The sequence below is a fragment of the Arachis ipaensis genome, chromosome B4 (genome assembly GCF_059453495.1).
Source record: "Arachis ipaensis isolate K30076 ecotype BB chromosome B4, ASM5945349v1, whole genome shotgun sequence".
In the NCBI taxonomy this organism is placed as follows: Eukaryota; Viridiplantae; Streptophyta; class Magnoliopsida; order Fabales; family Fabaceae; genus Arachis; species Arachis ipaensis.
The window spans coordinates 47,110,020-47,126,443 of NC_142439.1; the positions used below are offsets into that span (position 1 = coordinate 47,110,020).

A 16,424-nucleotide genomic window follows, 5' to 3' on the forward strand; every position below is an offset into this window, starting at 1 on the left:
AATTCAATGGCCTTGTACTCTCCTTTTGGCTTTTCTTTTGTATCGCTTGGGAGAGTACTAGGAGGAGTTTCAGTGACCCTTTTACTCAGCTGGCCCACTTGTGCCTCCAAATTTCTAATGGAGGACCTTGTTTCATTCATGAAACTCAAAGTGGCCTTAGAAAGATCAGAGACTATATTTGCTAAGCTAGATGGATCCTGCTCAGAGCTCTCTGTCTTTTGCTGAGTGGATGATGGAAAAGTCTTGCTATTGCTAAACCTGTTTCTCCCACCATTGTTGAAGCCTTGTTGAGGCTTTTGTTGATCCTTCTATGAGATATTTGGGTGATTTCTCCATGAGGGATTATAGGTGTTTCCATAGGGTTCACCCATGTAATTCACCTCTGCTATTGCAGGGTTCTTAGGATCATAAGCTTCTTCTTCAGAAGATGCCTCTTGAGTACTGTTGGATGCAGCTTGCATTCCATTCAGACTTTGAGAAATCATATTGACTTGCTGAGTCAATATTTTATTCTGAGCCAATATGGCATTCAGAGTATCAATTTCAAGAACTCCCTTCTTCATAGGCGTCCCATTACTCACAGGATTCCTTTCAGAAGTGTACATGAACTGGTTATTTGTAACCATGTCAATGAGTTCCTGAGCTTCTGCAGGCGTTTTCTTTAAGTGAATGGATCCACCTGCAGAATGGTCCAATGACATCTTTGATAGTTCAGACAGACCATCATAGAATATATCCAGGATGGTCCATTCTGAAAGCATGTCAGAAAGACACTTTTTGGTCAGTTGCTTATATCTCTCCCAGGCTTCATAGAGGGATTCACCTTCTTTCTGTCTGAAGGTTTGGACATCCACTCTAAGCTTACTAAGCTTTTGAGGAGGAAAGAACTTGGCTAAGAAAGCCGTGACCAGCTTATCCCAAGAATTCAGGCTATCTTTGGATTGAGATGCTTCTTCCATGTAGATTGGAATTAGGTGCAGTAAAGTCACCAAGCATCTTCCTTGCATTATTATTATTTTTGGCTACCATCTCCTTTTCCTTTTCGAAAATTTCTATAAGGTTGTCTCTGGATTGTTGTATTTTAGCTTCTTTTAGTTTCCTTTTCAGAGTCCTTTCAGGTTCAGGATCTGCTTCAACAAGAATGTTCTTGTCCTTGCTCCTGCTCATATGAAAAAGAAGGGAACAAAAAATAATAATAGGGATCCTTTTTACCATAGTATAGAGGTTCCCTTATGTGAGTAGAAGAAAAGAAGAAAAAGAATGAAGAAGAGAAGAATTCGAACTCAGAGGAGGATGGGGTTCAAATTTTTGGGTGGAAGAGAAGTGTTAGTAGATGAATAAATAAATAGAAGGAGATGAGAGGTGAGAGAATTTCGAAAATTAATTAAAATAAAAATTAAAAATTAAAGTTAAATTTCGAAAAGGACGGATTTTCGAAAATTAGTTAATTAAAAAGGAATTTTGGAAAAAAGGAGGGATTTTCGAAAATTAAAGGTAGAAAGTTAGTTAGGCGATTTTGAAAAAGATAAGAATAAAAAAAAAAGTTAAGTTGTTAAGAGATTTTGAAAATCAAATTTTGGAAAGATAAGATTGAAAAAAGATGTGATTGAAACAAAAAGATAAGATTGAATGAAAAAGATTTGAAAGTCTAATTTTGAAAAGATAGGAAGTTAGAAAAGAAGTTAGAAAAGATTTTAAATTTGATTTCGAAAAAGATATAATTGAAATTGAAAAAGATATGATTGAAAATTATTTTGAAAAAGGTTTAAAAAAGAAATTTAAAAAGATTTGATTTTGAAAATTAAAGTTGATTACTTGACTAACAAGAAACAAAAAGATTTGATTTTAAAATTTAAAGAAATCTACTCGACCTACGAAGTCATTTCCTATACCTATTCTACCTATACATAGGAATACGTGACTGAGTAAGTACCTAAAAAACCTTTTTGCTTTTCCCATGTCTTTCTTGGTTGGTAAACCCAACCAGCGATTTACAACAAACCCTGTCTTTGACGGTGATCATAGCGCTGGAAAAGTAATCGAATGTTTTCATCTTCTATTTGACTTACTACGGGCATCACATGGCGGCTAATCGGCTCCACCTCTGAAGGCGCACCATCTTTGGTACCATGATTGTCGTTGTTGAAATACCGTCCCAAAGCAAAAGAAAGAGGAAAGGCTGTCAAAGTCGATGATCATGCCTTGAGGGTTGAATATGAATGGCTCCCTACTATCAGTTACCACTGTGTGAGTCTTCGATCTGGCTCTTGTGTCCCTGTAGGTTTATAGCACGCTAGGCTAGCTAAGAAAGGTATTCTATCTTTCTCTTTTTGTTGTTCGGCTCGATAGAATTGTTTAGAATCCTCTCCTAGCTTCGAGAGAGTACCAAATGCTGACGAAGGTTACCGACTTTCGGTGGACGCAGAGCCAACGAGCTTGAAGAGCCGCAGAAGATCTGATTTACTCTCATCAATAGTGATGTTATGCTTTTCTTCTATTCGGAAAGTGTCGTTTTTTGTTTCTTTGCCTGGGTAAGAGCTTGACGCCGCCCTTTCGACAAGAGAGTCAATATCGCTTATTCCATTCCATCAACAGCTAACTCGATGGGACTGTGCGCTCCGGGGGTTTTTTGGGGTCTCATTAAGGGTTCATCCTATAGCTACTTAGGATCCGATCTATAGCGCGCCACCCACCCAATTAAGGCTACCAGCAGCGGATTGAACCCTTCTTATTAGGCAAGTAACAAACTTTACATTTTTGAATCAATCACATTAATTGTTAGTAATATTCTTGAAAATTATGAGATAGAATTAAGAAAAGGATTTTTGAAAAATATTTTTATAATTTTCAAAGATAAATAGGAAAAAATGAAAAAGATTTGATTTTTGAAAAAGATTTTTAAAAAAGATAGGATTTTCAAATTGAAAATTTGATTTGACTCATAAGAAACAACTAAATTTTAAAAAGTTTTGAAAAAGTCAACTCAAATTTTCGAAAATTTATGAGTGAAAAAGGGAAAAATATTTTTTTTTATTTTTGAATTTTTAATGATGAAAGAGAAAAACAAAAAATTGACTCAATGCATGAAAATTTTGGATCAAAACATGTGATGCATGCAAGAACATTATGAATGTCAAGATGAATACCAAGAACTTATTTTTGAAAATTTTTAAGAAAAAATAAACATGCAAGACACCAAACTTAAAAATTTTTAATTTTTAGACACTACGAATTCAAGAATGCATATGAAAAACAAGAAAAGACACAAAACAAGAAAATATGAAGATCAAACAGGAAGACTTGGCCAACAACAAAAACTTGGTGTGCAAAATCGTGATCTTTACTTCCTTGGTAACGGCGCTAAAAACTTCATACGCACGTTCATATTCTTAATTTTGTTTCACAACTTCGTACAACTAACCAGCAAGTGCACTGGGTCGTCCAAGTAATACCTTACGTGAGTAAGGGTAGAATCCCACGGAGATTATTGGTATGAAGCAAGCTATGGTTATCTTGTAAATCTCAGTCAAGCGGATTAAATTGTTTTAAGAAATTATAGTGGATGAAAATAAATAAAATATAAAATAGGATAGTGGTACTTATCTAATTCATTGGTGAGAATTTCAGATAAGTGTATAGAGATGCTTTCGTTCCTCTGAACCTCTGCTTTCCTGCTGTCTTCATCCAATCAATCCTACTCCTTTCCATGGCAAGCTTTGTGTAGGGCATCACCGTTGTCAATGGCTACTTTCCATCCTCTCTGTGAAAATGGTCCAATGCGCTGTCACTACATGGCTAATCATCTGGAGGTTCTCGATCATACTGGAATAGGATTCACCATCCTTTTGCGTCTGTCACTATGCCCAGCACTCGCGAGTTTGAAGCTCGTCACAGCCATCCCTTCCCGGATCCTACTCGAAATACCAGAGACAAGGTTTAGACTTTTCGGATCTCAAGAATGGCCATCCATGGGTTCTAACTTATACCACGAAGATTCTGATTAAGAAATCCAAGAGATACTCATTCAATCGTAGGTAGAACGAAAGTGGTTATCAGGCACACGTTCATAGGGAATGATGATGAGTGTCACGATCATCACATTCATGTTGAAGTGCGAATGAATATCTTAGAAGCGGAATAAGCCTGAATTGAATAGAAAACAGTAGTACTTTGTATTAATTCATGAGGAACAGTAGAGCTCCACACCTTAATCTATGGTGTGTAGAAACTCTACCGTTGAAAATATATAAGTGATGAAGGCTCAGGCATGGCCGAATTGCCAGCCCCCAAACGTGATCTAAAGATGAAACTAAAGATGTAAATACAATAGTAAAAAGTCCTATTTATACTAAACTAGTTACTAGGGTTTACAGAAATGAGTAAATGATGCAGAAATCTACTTCTGGGGCCCACTTGGTGTGTGCCTGGGCTGAGCTTGAAGTTTACACGTGGAGAGGCCATTCTTGGAGTTGAACACCAGTTTGTAACATGTTTCTGGCGTTGAACTCCACTTTGCAACTTGTTTCTGGCGCTGAACACCAGACTGCAACATGGAACTGGCGTTCAACGCCAGTTTGCGTCGTCTAAACTCGGGCAAAGTATGGACTATTATATATTTCTGGAATGCCCTGGATGTATACTTTCCAACGCAATTGGAAGCGAGCCATTTGGAGTTTTGTAGCTCCAGAAAATTCACTTTGAGTGCAGGGAGGTCAGAATCCAACAGCATCTGCATTCCTTCTTCAACCTCTGAATCTGATTTTTGCTCAGGTCCCTCAATTTCAGCCACAAAATACCTGAAATCACAGAAAAACACACAAACTCATATTAAAGTCCAGAAATGTGATTTTTAACTAAAAACTAATAAAAATATACTAAAAACTAACTAAATCATACTGAAAACTATGTAAAAACAATGCCAAAAAGCGTATAAATTATCCGCTCATCACAACCCATGGATAAGTCCTCATGATATTTGCATTCATTCATCAAGTATTTGTTGATTGTTAGATGACTTGCAAATCTTTGAAAAACATGATTAAAGGAGCATAAAGTGATTAAGCCCAACACACTGAGCGACTAGAGCGTAAACACATATGGTGAGGGGTTCGATCGCTCAATTCTATGCTTACATCCCTTATCTTGTGTCTTCTTGTAAGTTGTTGAAGTTAATTTTAAAAATTTCAAATCAAATCTTTGGATGTGGATCATGTTGCATTAATTCCTTACCTTAGCCTTAAGGCTTGTTTTGAATTGATTGAAATTCTCTTGTTTGTTTTTGCCAAACTCCATAGGGAACCATAGTATAGGTAGAAGTAGTTAGCATTTAGTATAGTTACATGAATATAAGTAGTTGCATTGAATAAATTGCTTGCCCTTTTTATCCTTCTCCTTTGATTGTGATTAGCATGAGGACATGCTATTGTTTAAGTGTGGGGGAATTGATGAATCCATATTCGATGATAAATTTTGGATTGATTTGAGTGGATTTCATCATACAAACCCACATTTATTCATCCAAATAGCATGCTTTTGTGTTTTCTCTCTACATTGTGCCTAATTGTAAAAACATGCTATTTTGTGCTTAATTTAATCACTTTTATCCCATTCGATGCCTTGATGGTTTTGATGAGTGATTTCAGGTATAATAGGTAGGAATGGCTTGATAAGAGTGGAAGAAGAGCATGCAAGAGGGAGGAAACATGAAGAAAACAAAGGAGAAGCACACATTGGAGTGTGCATACGCACAACCTTCTATGCATACGCACAAGAAGCACAACAGCATGTGTGCGTACGCACAACCTTCTATACGTACACACAAGAAGCACAATAGCATGTGTGTGTACGCACAACAATCTGTGTGCACGCACAAGTGAAAGATTAGTAAGTGTGCGTATACACATGTCTGTACGTACGCACAAGTCCCAGCACGTGATCTCATTAATGCAAATCACTGGGGGCTATTTCTAGGCCTACAGAGCCCAGTTTTGGGACTTTCTGAGGCTGATGAGTGCTATATCAAACGGCCATCATTCCATGAGAAAAGGGGGGAGCAATTAGGTTTAGTTTAGCATCATGTAGGTCATTTTCTAGAGAGAGAAGCTCCCTCTTCGCTCTAGAACCTAGGGTTTTTAGCTTAATTTCTTTGTAATTTCTCTTTTTAATTCTTGTTTTTATCTAGTTTCTTCTACCTTTCGTTGTTCTATTGCCTTAATTTTCTCATGTTATCTTGTTAATTTCTCATTTTTGTTACTTTTTATGTTTATGAGCACTCTTATTATTTTGACTTCCATTTAATGCAATTTATGTTTTATGTTCCTTTATTGTTTAATTGAGTTGTTGCTCTTACTTTTCTTGCTTGGTAGTTGTAGATTTTATTAATTCTTGATATTTTACAATGTTTTCCCTTTACGCGTACCAAGTGTTTGATAAAATGCTTGGTTGGATTTTTGCCTAGTTTTTCACACTCTTGATTGAGAAATTGTGTGATTGGGTGAACTTGAGTGGTGGATGTCCATTCCACATTGTGTGAGGATTGTTAACTGATTTGGTTTCCACTAACTCTATGCCTTCCATTAATAGAGTTGGCTAGGACTTGTGGATTGAGATCAATTATGCCCTTTTGACTAATCGTCGATGTTAGGATTGACTAATTGGGATTAATTTTACACAATTACGATGTTGGTGGTCCATAACTAGGATAGGAATCCTTAATTCTCCAATTCTTTCCAAGAGCCCTTTTTAGTATTTGAATTTCCATTTTCATTGCTTTTACTTGCTTTCCATTTAATTACTTGCCATTTTAATTCCATGCCTCTTATAACCAAAAACCCCAAAATACCCAATAACCAATAATAGAACATTTCATTACAACTCCTAGGGAAGACGACCCAGGATTTAAAAACTCCCGATTATTTTGTATTAATTGTGACATCTTTAGATTAAAATTTGATTGATGGTCGATTGTTGGGTTTGGGACTATACTTGCAACGGAATCTACTTTGTGAAACTCCAAACCTACTTTTGGCCCTCTATCAGTACATTGCATGAAAGGTAAGTGGCAACACCAATCTTAGTGTGACACTTTCATTTTAGAATGATGCAAGTACCCAGTGAAGATTTGGAAATCAAATTGTTACATAGCAACACCAAACTTATTCTCTGCAGTCACATGCTAAATTTTCTGAAAGTAAACTAAGCAAAGAAAGAAAATTGTTTCCAACGGTTGGGTTGCCTCCCAAGAAGCGCTCTTTTAATGGCTACTAATTCTTTAATTTAACTTATGTTTTTGCCGCAATTATATATTTACCATTATTACTATGTGTTATAGTGGCCATTATTACTATTGTGAGAAAATTATCTTTTTTTTTGTTTTTTAATTTTAATATTTCTAAATTATTAGTGGCCATTACCACTATTGCCGCTAAACTTTTATTGTCACTTTTTTTATCTTTATCTCCTAATTCAAATTGAGAAACGGAAAAAGAGAAAAACTGGAAAAAAAAGAAATATCGCCACTGGGTTGATTCGCGTAATCCCTCAATCGCTGATCATTACTGCCATAACCGTTGCCTTTGCCAACAGCCGACGTTTATCATCCTACTCCTTGGACCTCATTTCCATTCGATCTACCTCAGATCTGCATCGCCGTCATTGTTTGTTCATCTCAGATCTACGTCGCCAAAGTCTTTCAGCCACCGTTGTTGTTCTTGTCGCAACACCACACCTCCGCCGCTTGCACCGCCACTGTTCTTGCGCATAGACGCACAAGATTATCGTCGTCGCTAGGTCTTTTCCCTTTGTTTTTTTATTTTGGTTTGAATATTCAGAAGCCTATGATTATCTCTCTGTGTTATTACTTTTGCTATGTTTACTTGGATGATCCTAATGAATCTAATTGATCAAGCTGAAATCAAAGTATTTTTTCAGTAATAAATCTTATTTGGATTTTGGTTTAAGTGTTTGAAATTCTTTCTTAAGAGTTTCAATAAGATTATGTTTTTTTTATTACTTAGAACATAAAAATGTTTGAGAGTCTATTTGCAGTGGTGATTGTTGGCAAGGAGTAAGATGCTGATACTGCATTGTCTAATTTTGTGGGTTTTAGAGTTTCATCATTGCTAGTTTTGTTGTCTTTAAATTACTCAACCAACTATATTGGGAGAAAATATGTTCATGGATTTAAATTATGAACTTCATTCTCAATTTGAAGAAGATTATGAACTGCATTTTCAATTTCCATGTTTCAATTTGAGGCTAAAACCTGTTTAAGCAAACATAAGTGCATATAACAAAAAAAATAATGTCATAATTTTATGACGTGTTATACATTTTTCTCGCTCTCTCTGTTCTGTTTCAATAATGGAATTGGGAAGCATACTCCACTTCATTGAGGATAAGACCATTCTCATCACTGAAGCCACTGGCTTCCTTGCTAAAAGTACATATGTTATTCTTTCTTTCAATGTATAATTCATTCATATTACTAAATATATTTATGTATTTGGTTTTGTAATATAAAAACAGTTAAGGTAGAGAAGATACTGGTGGAGAAGATACAAATTTTGCAAAATGAGGTACTATTAATACTTAGTCTGTTACACTTGCTTGCTTTTCCAAATAATACTATTAATTGTTGCAGATCATAGGCAAAGAGCTGTTTAGATTGATAAAGGAAAACTTAGGTCCAAACTTCAATTCCTTTATAGCACAAAAATTGACACTCGTCCTAGGGAATATTTCTCGCCAAGATTTGGGTTTAAACTCTCATTCTATTCTCAAGCAACAAATTTATGACCAAACACATGCTATTTTTAATTTAGCTGCAACTACCAACTTTGATGAAAGGTACACAGTACATACATATATATATTCTGATGATTTTTTAATTTTCTTTGAATATGAAATTAATAAATTAATATTATATTGCAGGTATGATATATCGTTGAGTGACGATCGTGATTTCTGCCAGTAAAAAATGTCATAAAAACAGTCGCGTTGTAGATATAGTCTCTAAACCGACAAAAATCCCTTTCGTACAAACGTTTTGGGTGTCACAAGTAACAAACCCCTTAAAAATTGTTAACCAAATATTCAAACCTCGTGTCGTCTTCTCAAGGAACTGTGAGGAAGTATGTTCTTATTATCGGTTATAAAGGTTGTAATCGGGGTTTAGAAGGTGAGAAGCAAGTAATTTAAATGACGAGTGAATTAAATGGCAATTAAAAATAAATAATAACTGTAAAACAACTTTTGGCAAGATAAGGGAAATTAGAAGTCCAACTTAGTTATCCCTCTCAATAATAATGAAAGTTGTATCTTATTTCTACTTAGTTAACCTATGAAGCAAAGGTAAGTCAAGGGACTAATTAGTTTGACCTTCGAATCCTATTTATTTCCTAGGAAGAAGTTGGGATTATTGAAGTTCAGATCAATTAGCAAGATAACGATTATCAATTATGCTGAGTTCAATAATGTTGAGTCACTGATTTCTTAACCAAGAACAAAAGGGGAAAAAGTAAATTGCTGGAATAATAAAAGTGGCCTTAGATGGGAAGCAATGGCAACTTAAATCAAAGAGAACAATCATAAACTGAAAAATACCTTAAATATCATTAATTCAAATAGAAATCTGTAACATGGAATAATTCATAATTTAAATTATAATAATCAATTCAAATATTGGAATCAAATAAATAAAAGTAAAATTGAAATAAAAGAACATTAAAACCTGGATCCAGAGTTACTCCCAAAACAAGAAGAAGTCCTAATTCATAAGAGAGAAAGAGAATCTCTCTCTAAACTAAATCTAAATCATGAAAACTAGAAATTGGCGAGCTCTCCTTGAATGGATGCATTCCTCCACTTTATAACCTCTAATCTATGCTTTCTGTACTTGGATCTGGGCCAAAAAGGGCTTCAAAAATTGCTGGGGGCGTATTCTGTAAATTCTGATACGTGGCCTCTGTCACGCGTCCGCGTTGCTCACGCGGTCGCGTAATCTGGAGCTTTTCCTTTCCACGCGGGAGCGTCAGTCACGCGTCCGCGTCGTGGGTGTTCTACTCAAGGCGCGCGGTCGCGTCAGTCATGCGGCCGCGTCGCTGCTTCTTTGCTTCTGGCACGCGATCGCGTCGTCTATGCGATCGCGTGGATACCAGTTTCCTTAAAGCTCCGTTTTGCCTTCTCCTTCCATTTTTGTATGTTTCCTTTTTTCATCCTTTAAGTCATTCAGTCTTAGGAAACCTGAAGCTACTCAACACACTAATCACGGCATCGAACGGAAATAAAGGTAATTAAAATAATTAATTTTTTTAAAGCTTAGGAAACATGTTTTTCACAATATGACATAATAAGGAAGGGAAAGTAAAACCATGCAATTAATGTGAATAAGTAGGTGAAGAGTTGAATAAATCACTCTAATTAAGCACAAAAGAACTCATGAAATATGGGTTTATCATTGAGCCTAAATACATTTCGAGTTAAGCACATCATAAATTTGTCCAAAAAATGCACTAAACTTGATGTGCCTATACATATATCAACAAGTTTGTATATATATATTATATATATATATATATATATATATATATATATATATATATATATGATTAGCTACTAATCTGGCTATTAATATGAGACAAGGAGTCATATCATGCTCCAAGATTTGTATCAAGTATTTTATTTTTTTTGCTTGAAAAGGGGCATTGACTGTTGTGGATATCCAAAAAACCAAGAGTGGTGCCATGCTCCAAGATTTTGTTTATTGCTAGTAGTAGTATTTTAGTAGGTTGCAAATCTTTGCCATGCCATAATTAGCTGCAGAAGTATAGTACTTCTAGGAAATTTACTTTGGGTCAAAGTAACAAAATATTTAAGTACTATGTTTGAAAATTGATGAACGATTTATTGATGGTAAAGAATTTCAGGAATGAGATCTCGTTGCAAGTATAGTTTCTAAACCAACAATAATCCTTTCATACAAAAATTTGTTTGTCACAAGTACAAACCCCTAATAAAACTAATAACCGAAGTATTTAAACCTCGGGTCGTCTCTCAAAGGAATTGCAGGAAAGTGTTCTTGTTATTGGTTATGGACATGTATATTTTGGGATTTTGAGTAAGAAACAAGAAAAGTAAATGGCAATGAAATTCAAATGATAAAAAGATCTTGGCAAGTTTTAGTGGTCAAGGATCTCTATCCTTATCACTAACCACAACATGATAATTGCAAGGATCAATCCCATTAAATCATCCTCTAAAGAGTAAAGGAAAGTCAAATGAGCTATATCAATCCAAGTCCATAAGTCCTAGCTATTCACTAATTGAATTCATGAGAGCTAGAGTCAATGGCTTCCAACTATCAATCACTCGGACATTAGTAACTCAAGAATTCCTAAGTTACCTTCCCAAGCCAAGAACATAACATTCTACTCTAACATCCTTCCAAGCATTTTGTCAAACACTTGGAAGGCATAAAAGGAAAGCATAGTAAATTGACAACAAGAATAAAATCTAACAACTACTAATTGCAAAGAATTAAAAACAACAATCAAAGAAAGAATAATTAACATGAATTACCTCAAATTGCATTAAAAGAAAATAAAAGGAACAAGAGTGCATCTACAACAAGGTATGCAAATTAAAGGAGATGACAACAAGAGAATGAAAGAACAAGATATAACAACAAGGAATTGAAAAAGAAAGTAGATGAATACAAGAATTAAAGCCTAGATCTAAGAAATTATAATCTAACCCTAATCCTAATTCTAGAGAGAAGAGAGAGCTTCTCTCTCTAGAAACTAACTAAAGCATTAACAAAACTAAACTATGACTAACTAGATAGTTGATCCCCTTTCATTCCTTGGGTTTAATAGCTTCATAATTGAGTTGGATCTGGGCCTAGGAAGCCCAGAAATTGCCCCCAGCGGATTCACTTTAAGTGGATCATGTGCGAGCATCGACGCGTACGTCGCTTGACACTTTGCTATCCACGCGTACGCGCCATGTACGCGTGCGCGTCGATCTCAGCATCCCAAATCCTTGTTTCTTCACGAGTTCTCCATTTGCATGCTTTTTCTCTTCATCCCTTTGATCCATTCATAGCCTTTCTAATCTGAATTCACTAACAAACACATCAAGGCATCTAGTGGAATCAAAAGTGAATAAAATTTAGCTAATTAAAGGCATAAAAAGCATGTTTTCACAGTTAAGCACTAATTAGGAGACACTCACGAAACCATGCTATTTCCTCGAATAAATACACGTAAAAGGTGATAAAACCACCTAATTCAAACACAAGATAAACCCTAAAAATGGGGTTTGTCAACCTCCCCACAGTTAAACCTAGCATGTCCTCATGCTAAAATCAAGAGAGAACAAAGGGTGTCAATATTTATTCAATGTAACAACTACCTAATTGCATCCTACCTAAACGCAACTATCTATATGAATGCAATTATTCGGTCAAAACAAATCAATTTCCAAGAGAATATATATACGCTTAAAGGCTAAAGTGATAGCAATCAAATCAAATCCACAATTGAATTGAGTTATTAAATATTTTTACAAACTTGCAAGAAAAGTGATGATTCTAGGTGGAGACATGTAATTGAGCATTCAAACCCTCACAGGATGTGTTTACACTCTAGTCGCTCAGTGTTTAGGGTTGATTCACTCAATTCCCCCCTAATCATGCTTTCCAAGATTTGTTTTTCATCTAACAATCAACAATTATTTCATGCATGCATACATATATCACGAGGTCTTTTCATAAGGTTGTAATGGGGCTAGGGTCAAGGTAGGATTGTATATGGTCAAGTGGACTTGAAATTTGAATCTTTGATCAACTTAAGCTTCCCACCTAACCTATGAAAACCTATACAATTTAAGCACTAACCTAACTACTCATTCTTCACTTTTCGCATACTTATGCATTTTTTTTTTCACTTCACAATACATATGCATTGGTCTTTATTGAGCTTTACTTTGGTGCATTTTATCCCCTTTTTATTTCTTTCTTTTCTTTTTTTTTCTTTTCTTTCAATTATTTTTTTCTTTTTATTCATATATATATTTTTTTTCTTTTTCTTTATCATTTTTTTTCTTTTTCTTTTGTTTTTCACAATAAAGTGTATAAAAACGTATCAATGCATATGGTTTACATATAATTAATACGTGAGCTTGTACCCAATTCCCTGATTTCCCGATAGAGATACAAAACACCATTTTATCCCAACCAATGTCCCAAGTTCCCCACACTTGAATGATACTCACACTCACTAGCCTAAGCTAATCAAAGATCCAAATTAAGGACATTTATTATTTTTTGCTTTAAGTCTTGTAATGTGATAAATTAAAGAACAAAGTGGGTTAATCGTAGGCTCAAAGTTGGCTAACAAAGGTTGATAAAAGGTAAGGTTATTTGGGTAAGTGAGCTCAATAAAATGATGGTCTCAATCATATAAATGCATGAATACACAAAACAATGGACATAGAGAATCAAACAAATCAAAGATTACAATCATAGAAAGAGAATAATGCACACAAGAAGGAAAATAAGTGGTTATAAGATGTAACCACGCAATTGGGCTCAAATCTCACAAGCTTGTATTCTTAGCTCAAAACATGTTCCACAATGTATATATAATTCAAGCAAGTTCTATGAAAAGTTTTTACTTAAATCAATTGGGATGTCGATGCCTGATAAACCACTATTTTACAATTTATCTTGTGCTTAATTTAGTGGATTCTATCCACTAAACTCATAGTTATTCATAGAATTCGCATGTTTTACATTTTCCTTCACAAATTGATGCTATGATTGAAAACATGCTTCTTTGGCCTCAATTTCACTATTTTTAATCATCTCTTATTATCATTCGATGCCGTGATATGTTTACTGAGTGTTTTCAGGGTTTATAGGGCATGAATAACTTAGAGGATGGAAAGGAAGCATGAAAAAGTGGAAGGAATACAAGAAATTGAAGGAATTGCTGAGCTGTCAAGCCTGACCTCTCCGTACGAAATCGATCATAACTTAAGCTACAGACGTCCAAATGAGGCGGTTCCAGTTGCATTGGAAAGCTAACATCCGAGAATTCGAAATAATATACAATTTTCTATAGTTGCCTTGATGTTAGGTGATGCGTACACGTAGATAGAGTGGCAGACAAATGACACGTACGCGTGACGGGGCCACGTGCTGTACGTAAACACAGATTAGAGGCTGGAAGTGGAGCAGAATCAGTCGTACACTTCTCATTCATTCACTTTTCATAATTTTAGGTATTAGATGTAGTTCTAGAGAGAGAGGCTTTCTCCTCTCTCTAGGTTCTTAGGTTTTTAGGTTTGTTTCTTCTCAAATCCAGGTTCAATGTTCCTTTAATTTAGTTTTCTTCTACTTTTATTTATTCTATTACAAAGTTTATCTTCTTCTCTTGTTAATTTCCCTTTTCCACCATTTTTATGTTTATGATCTCTTGTTACGTTTAGTTTCATATTAATGCAATTTGTGCTTTCTATGGTTATTGTTGCTTTCTTCAATTCGTGTTATTGATGCTTGCAATTGGTTGTTTAGATTTAATATTCTCTTATTAATTTTCTATGCTTTTATTTTGTACCTACCAAGTGTTTGATAAAATACTTGGTTGGATTCTAGATTAGACTTTTTTCCTCTTAGCTTTGGTTGAGTAATTGGTGACACTTGAGTTATCAAACTCCTTTGTTGATTGATAATTGAAAGTTGCTAATTGATTTGAATTCCCCTAAAGTTAGTCTTTCCTTAGGAGTTAACTAGGACTTGAGGAATCAAATTGATTCATCCACTTGACTTTCCTCCATGGTTAGAGGTTAACTAAGTGGGAGCAATGAACAATTCTCATCACTATTGAGGACGATAATAAGGATAGGACTTCCAATTCTCATTCCTTGCCAAGAGCTTTTATTGTTGTTAGTTTGTTTCCTTTGCAATTTACTTTTCTTGTTTCTTAATCCAAAACCCCAAAAATATACAACTCATAACAAATAACAAGAACAATTTCCTACAATTCCTTTGAGAGAAGACCCAAGGTTTGAATACTTCGGTTATTATTTTTAGGGGTTTGTTTCTTGTGATAACCAAATTTTTGTATAAAAGGATTCTTTGTTGGTTTAGAAACTATACTTGCAACGAGAATTTATTGTGAAATTCTAGACCACATAAAAATTCGATCATAAATGCCCTATTAAGAATGTTTTTCTTGGAGGATTTCATTATTTTGACTAAGTTTATTATATATGTGTATGCAACAAAAAAAATCCTAAAAAGACCTAAAAATGAAATGTAAAAGTGTTGAGATTAGAAACTTGTCGCCCAAAAATGCCGACCGGTCATTGTTGGAATGAGGTAATGATCACTAGAATGAGGTGAGTGAATTAGTGTGACATTAACAAAAAATAGGTGTGTGGGTCCTAAATTGCACGTGGTAAAGAACACACGCACACTAGCATAAAGACCTTTATCACAATTTACACAAAAGAAGAATGCACTTCACTCATTCTAGTGTACTTGAAGTACTTTTAAACTCGTAGGTTAAAACAACAAACAAGTGATAAAGAGGCGTGAAAGCATTCAAGCCAAAATTCATATGGATGCATATGATCGAGAAACACAATGCATTAAGATAAACGCACAACATCCAATATCAAGAAATTGCCTAATCAAAGAAAAGGATTCAAATCACATAGTGGCCAAATCATGCAATTCAAACAGATTTAAAAAGCACGAGGGAAATTCCCATGCACTTGGTATTTACAAAATTAAGAATGAAGAGCTCAAAGCCAAGTAAAAATTTATAACCTCAATCAAAGAATCCAACAATGAAAATTAACAATAATGATGTTAAGATAACATCCTGTTAGTAATCAGCAGCAATACACAGTAAACAAGATTAATAATCCAACACCTATAAAGAGAAACAGAAAACAAAATGAAAATTTAACTAATTAAACAACTAACTAAAAGAAATGGTTATAGATGGTGTTTGGTAGTGTTGGATGATGATTGAAGGGCGGAAAGAAAGGAAGAGAAGAGAGAAGAAGGAAAGAAATAAAGAGAGGAGAAGAAAAGAAGGTGTATAGAATAGGGTGATCCACGCGTATGCGTCGATCGACGCGTAAGCGTGGATGGGTGAAATGACATCGACGCGTACGCGTATGTCGCGCGTACGCGTAGTGTGTTATTAAGAGGTGCGATGTGTACGCGTGAGTGTCGCGTACGCGTGGGTGGACTTGCGCGAAATGCACAGTGCCAACCCAAAACTCGCACAACTCTCGGGTAAAATGTATGGAGTGTGAAATCTTGTATCCACGCGTACGCGTGGGTGACGTGTGCGCTTGGATTGGCCGAAAAGCTTGGGGTACGTGTACGCGTGGGTTGGTGCTCTTTT

At 35.2% G+C, this 16,424-nt stretch overlaps 1 protein-coding gene across 1 annotated transcript; it reads left to right on the forward strand.

Moving 5' to 3' along the window:
* The first annotated feature begins 8,361 nt into the window (after positions 1–8,361).
* On the forward strand, positions 8,362–8,974 carry LOC148567440 (alcohol-forming fatty acyl-CoA reductase-like). Its single transcript, XM_088484567.1, has 4 exons — positions 8,362–8,440; positions 8,527–8,576; positions 8,642–8,847; positions 8,932–8,974. The coding sequence occupies exons 1-4, from the start codon at positions 8,362–8,364 to the stop codon at positions 8,972–8,974; spliced, it is 378 nt and encodes a 125-aa protein (XP_088340693.1).
* Positions 8,975–16,424: the final 7,450 nt, after the last annotated feature.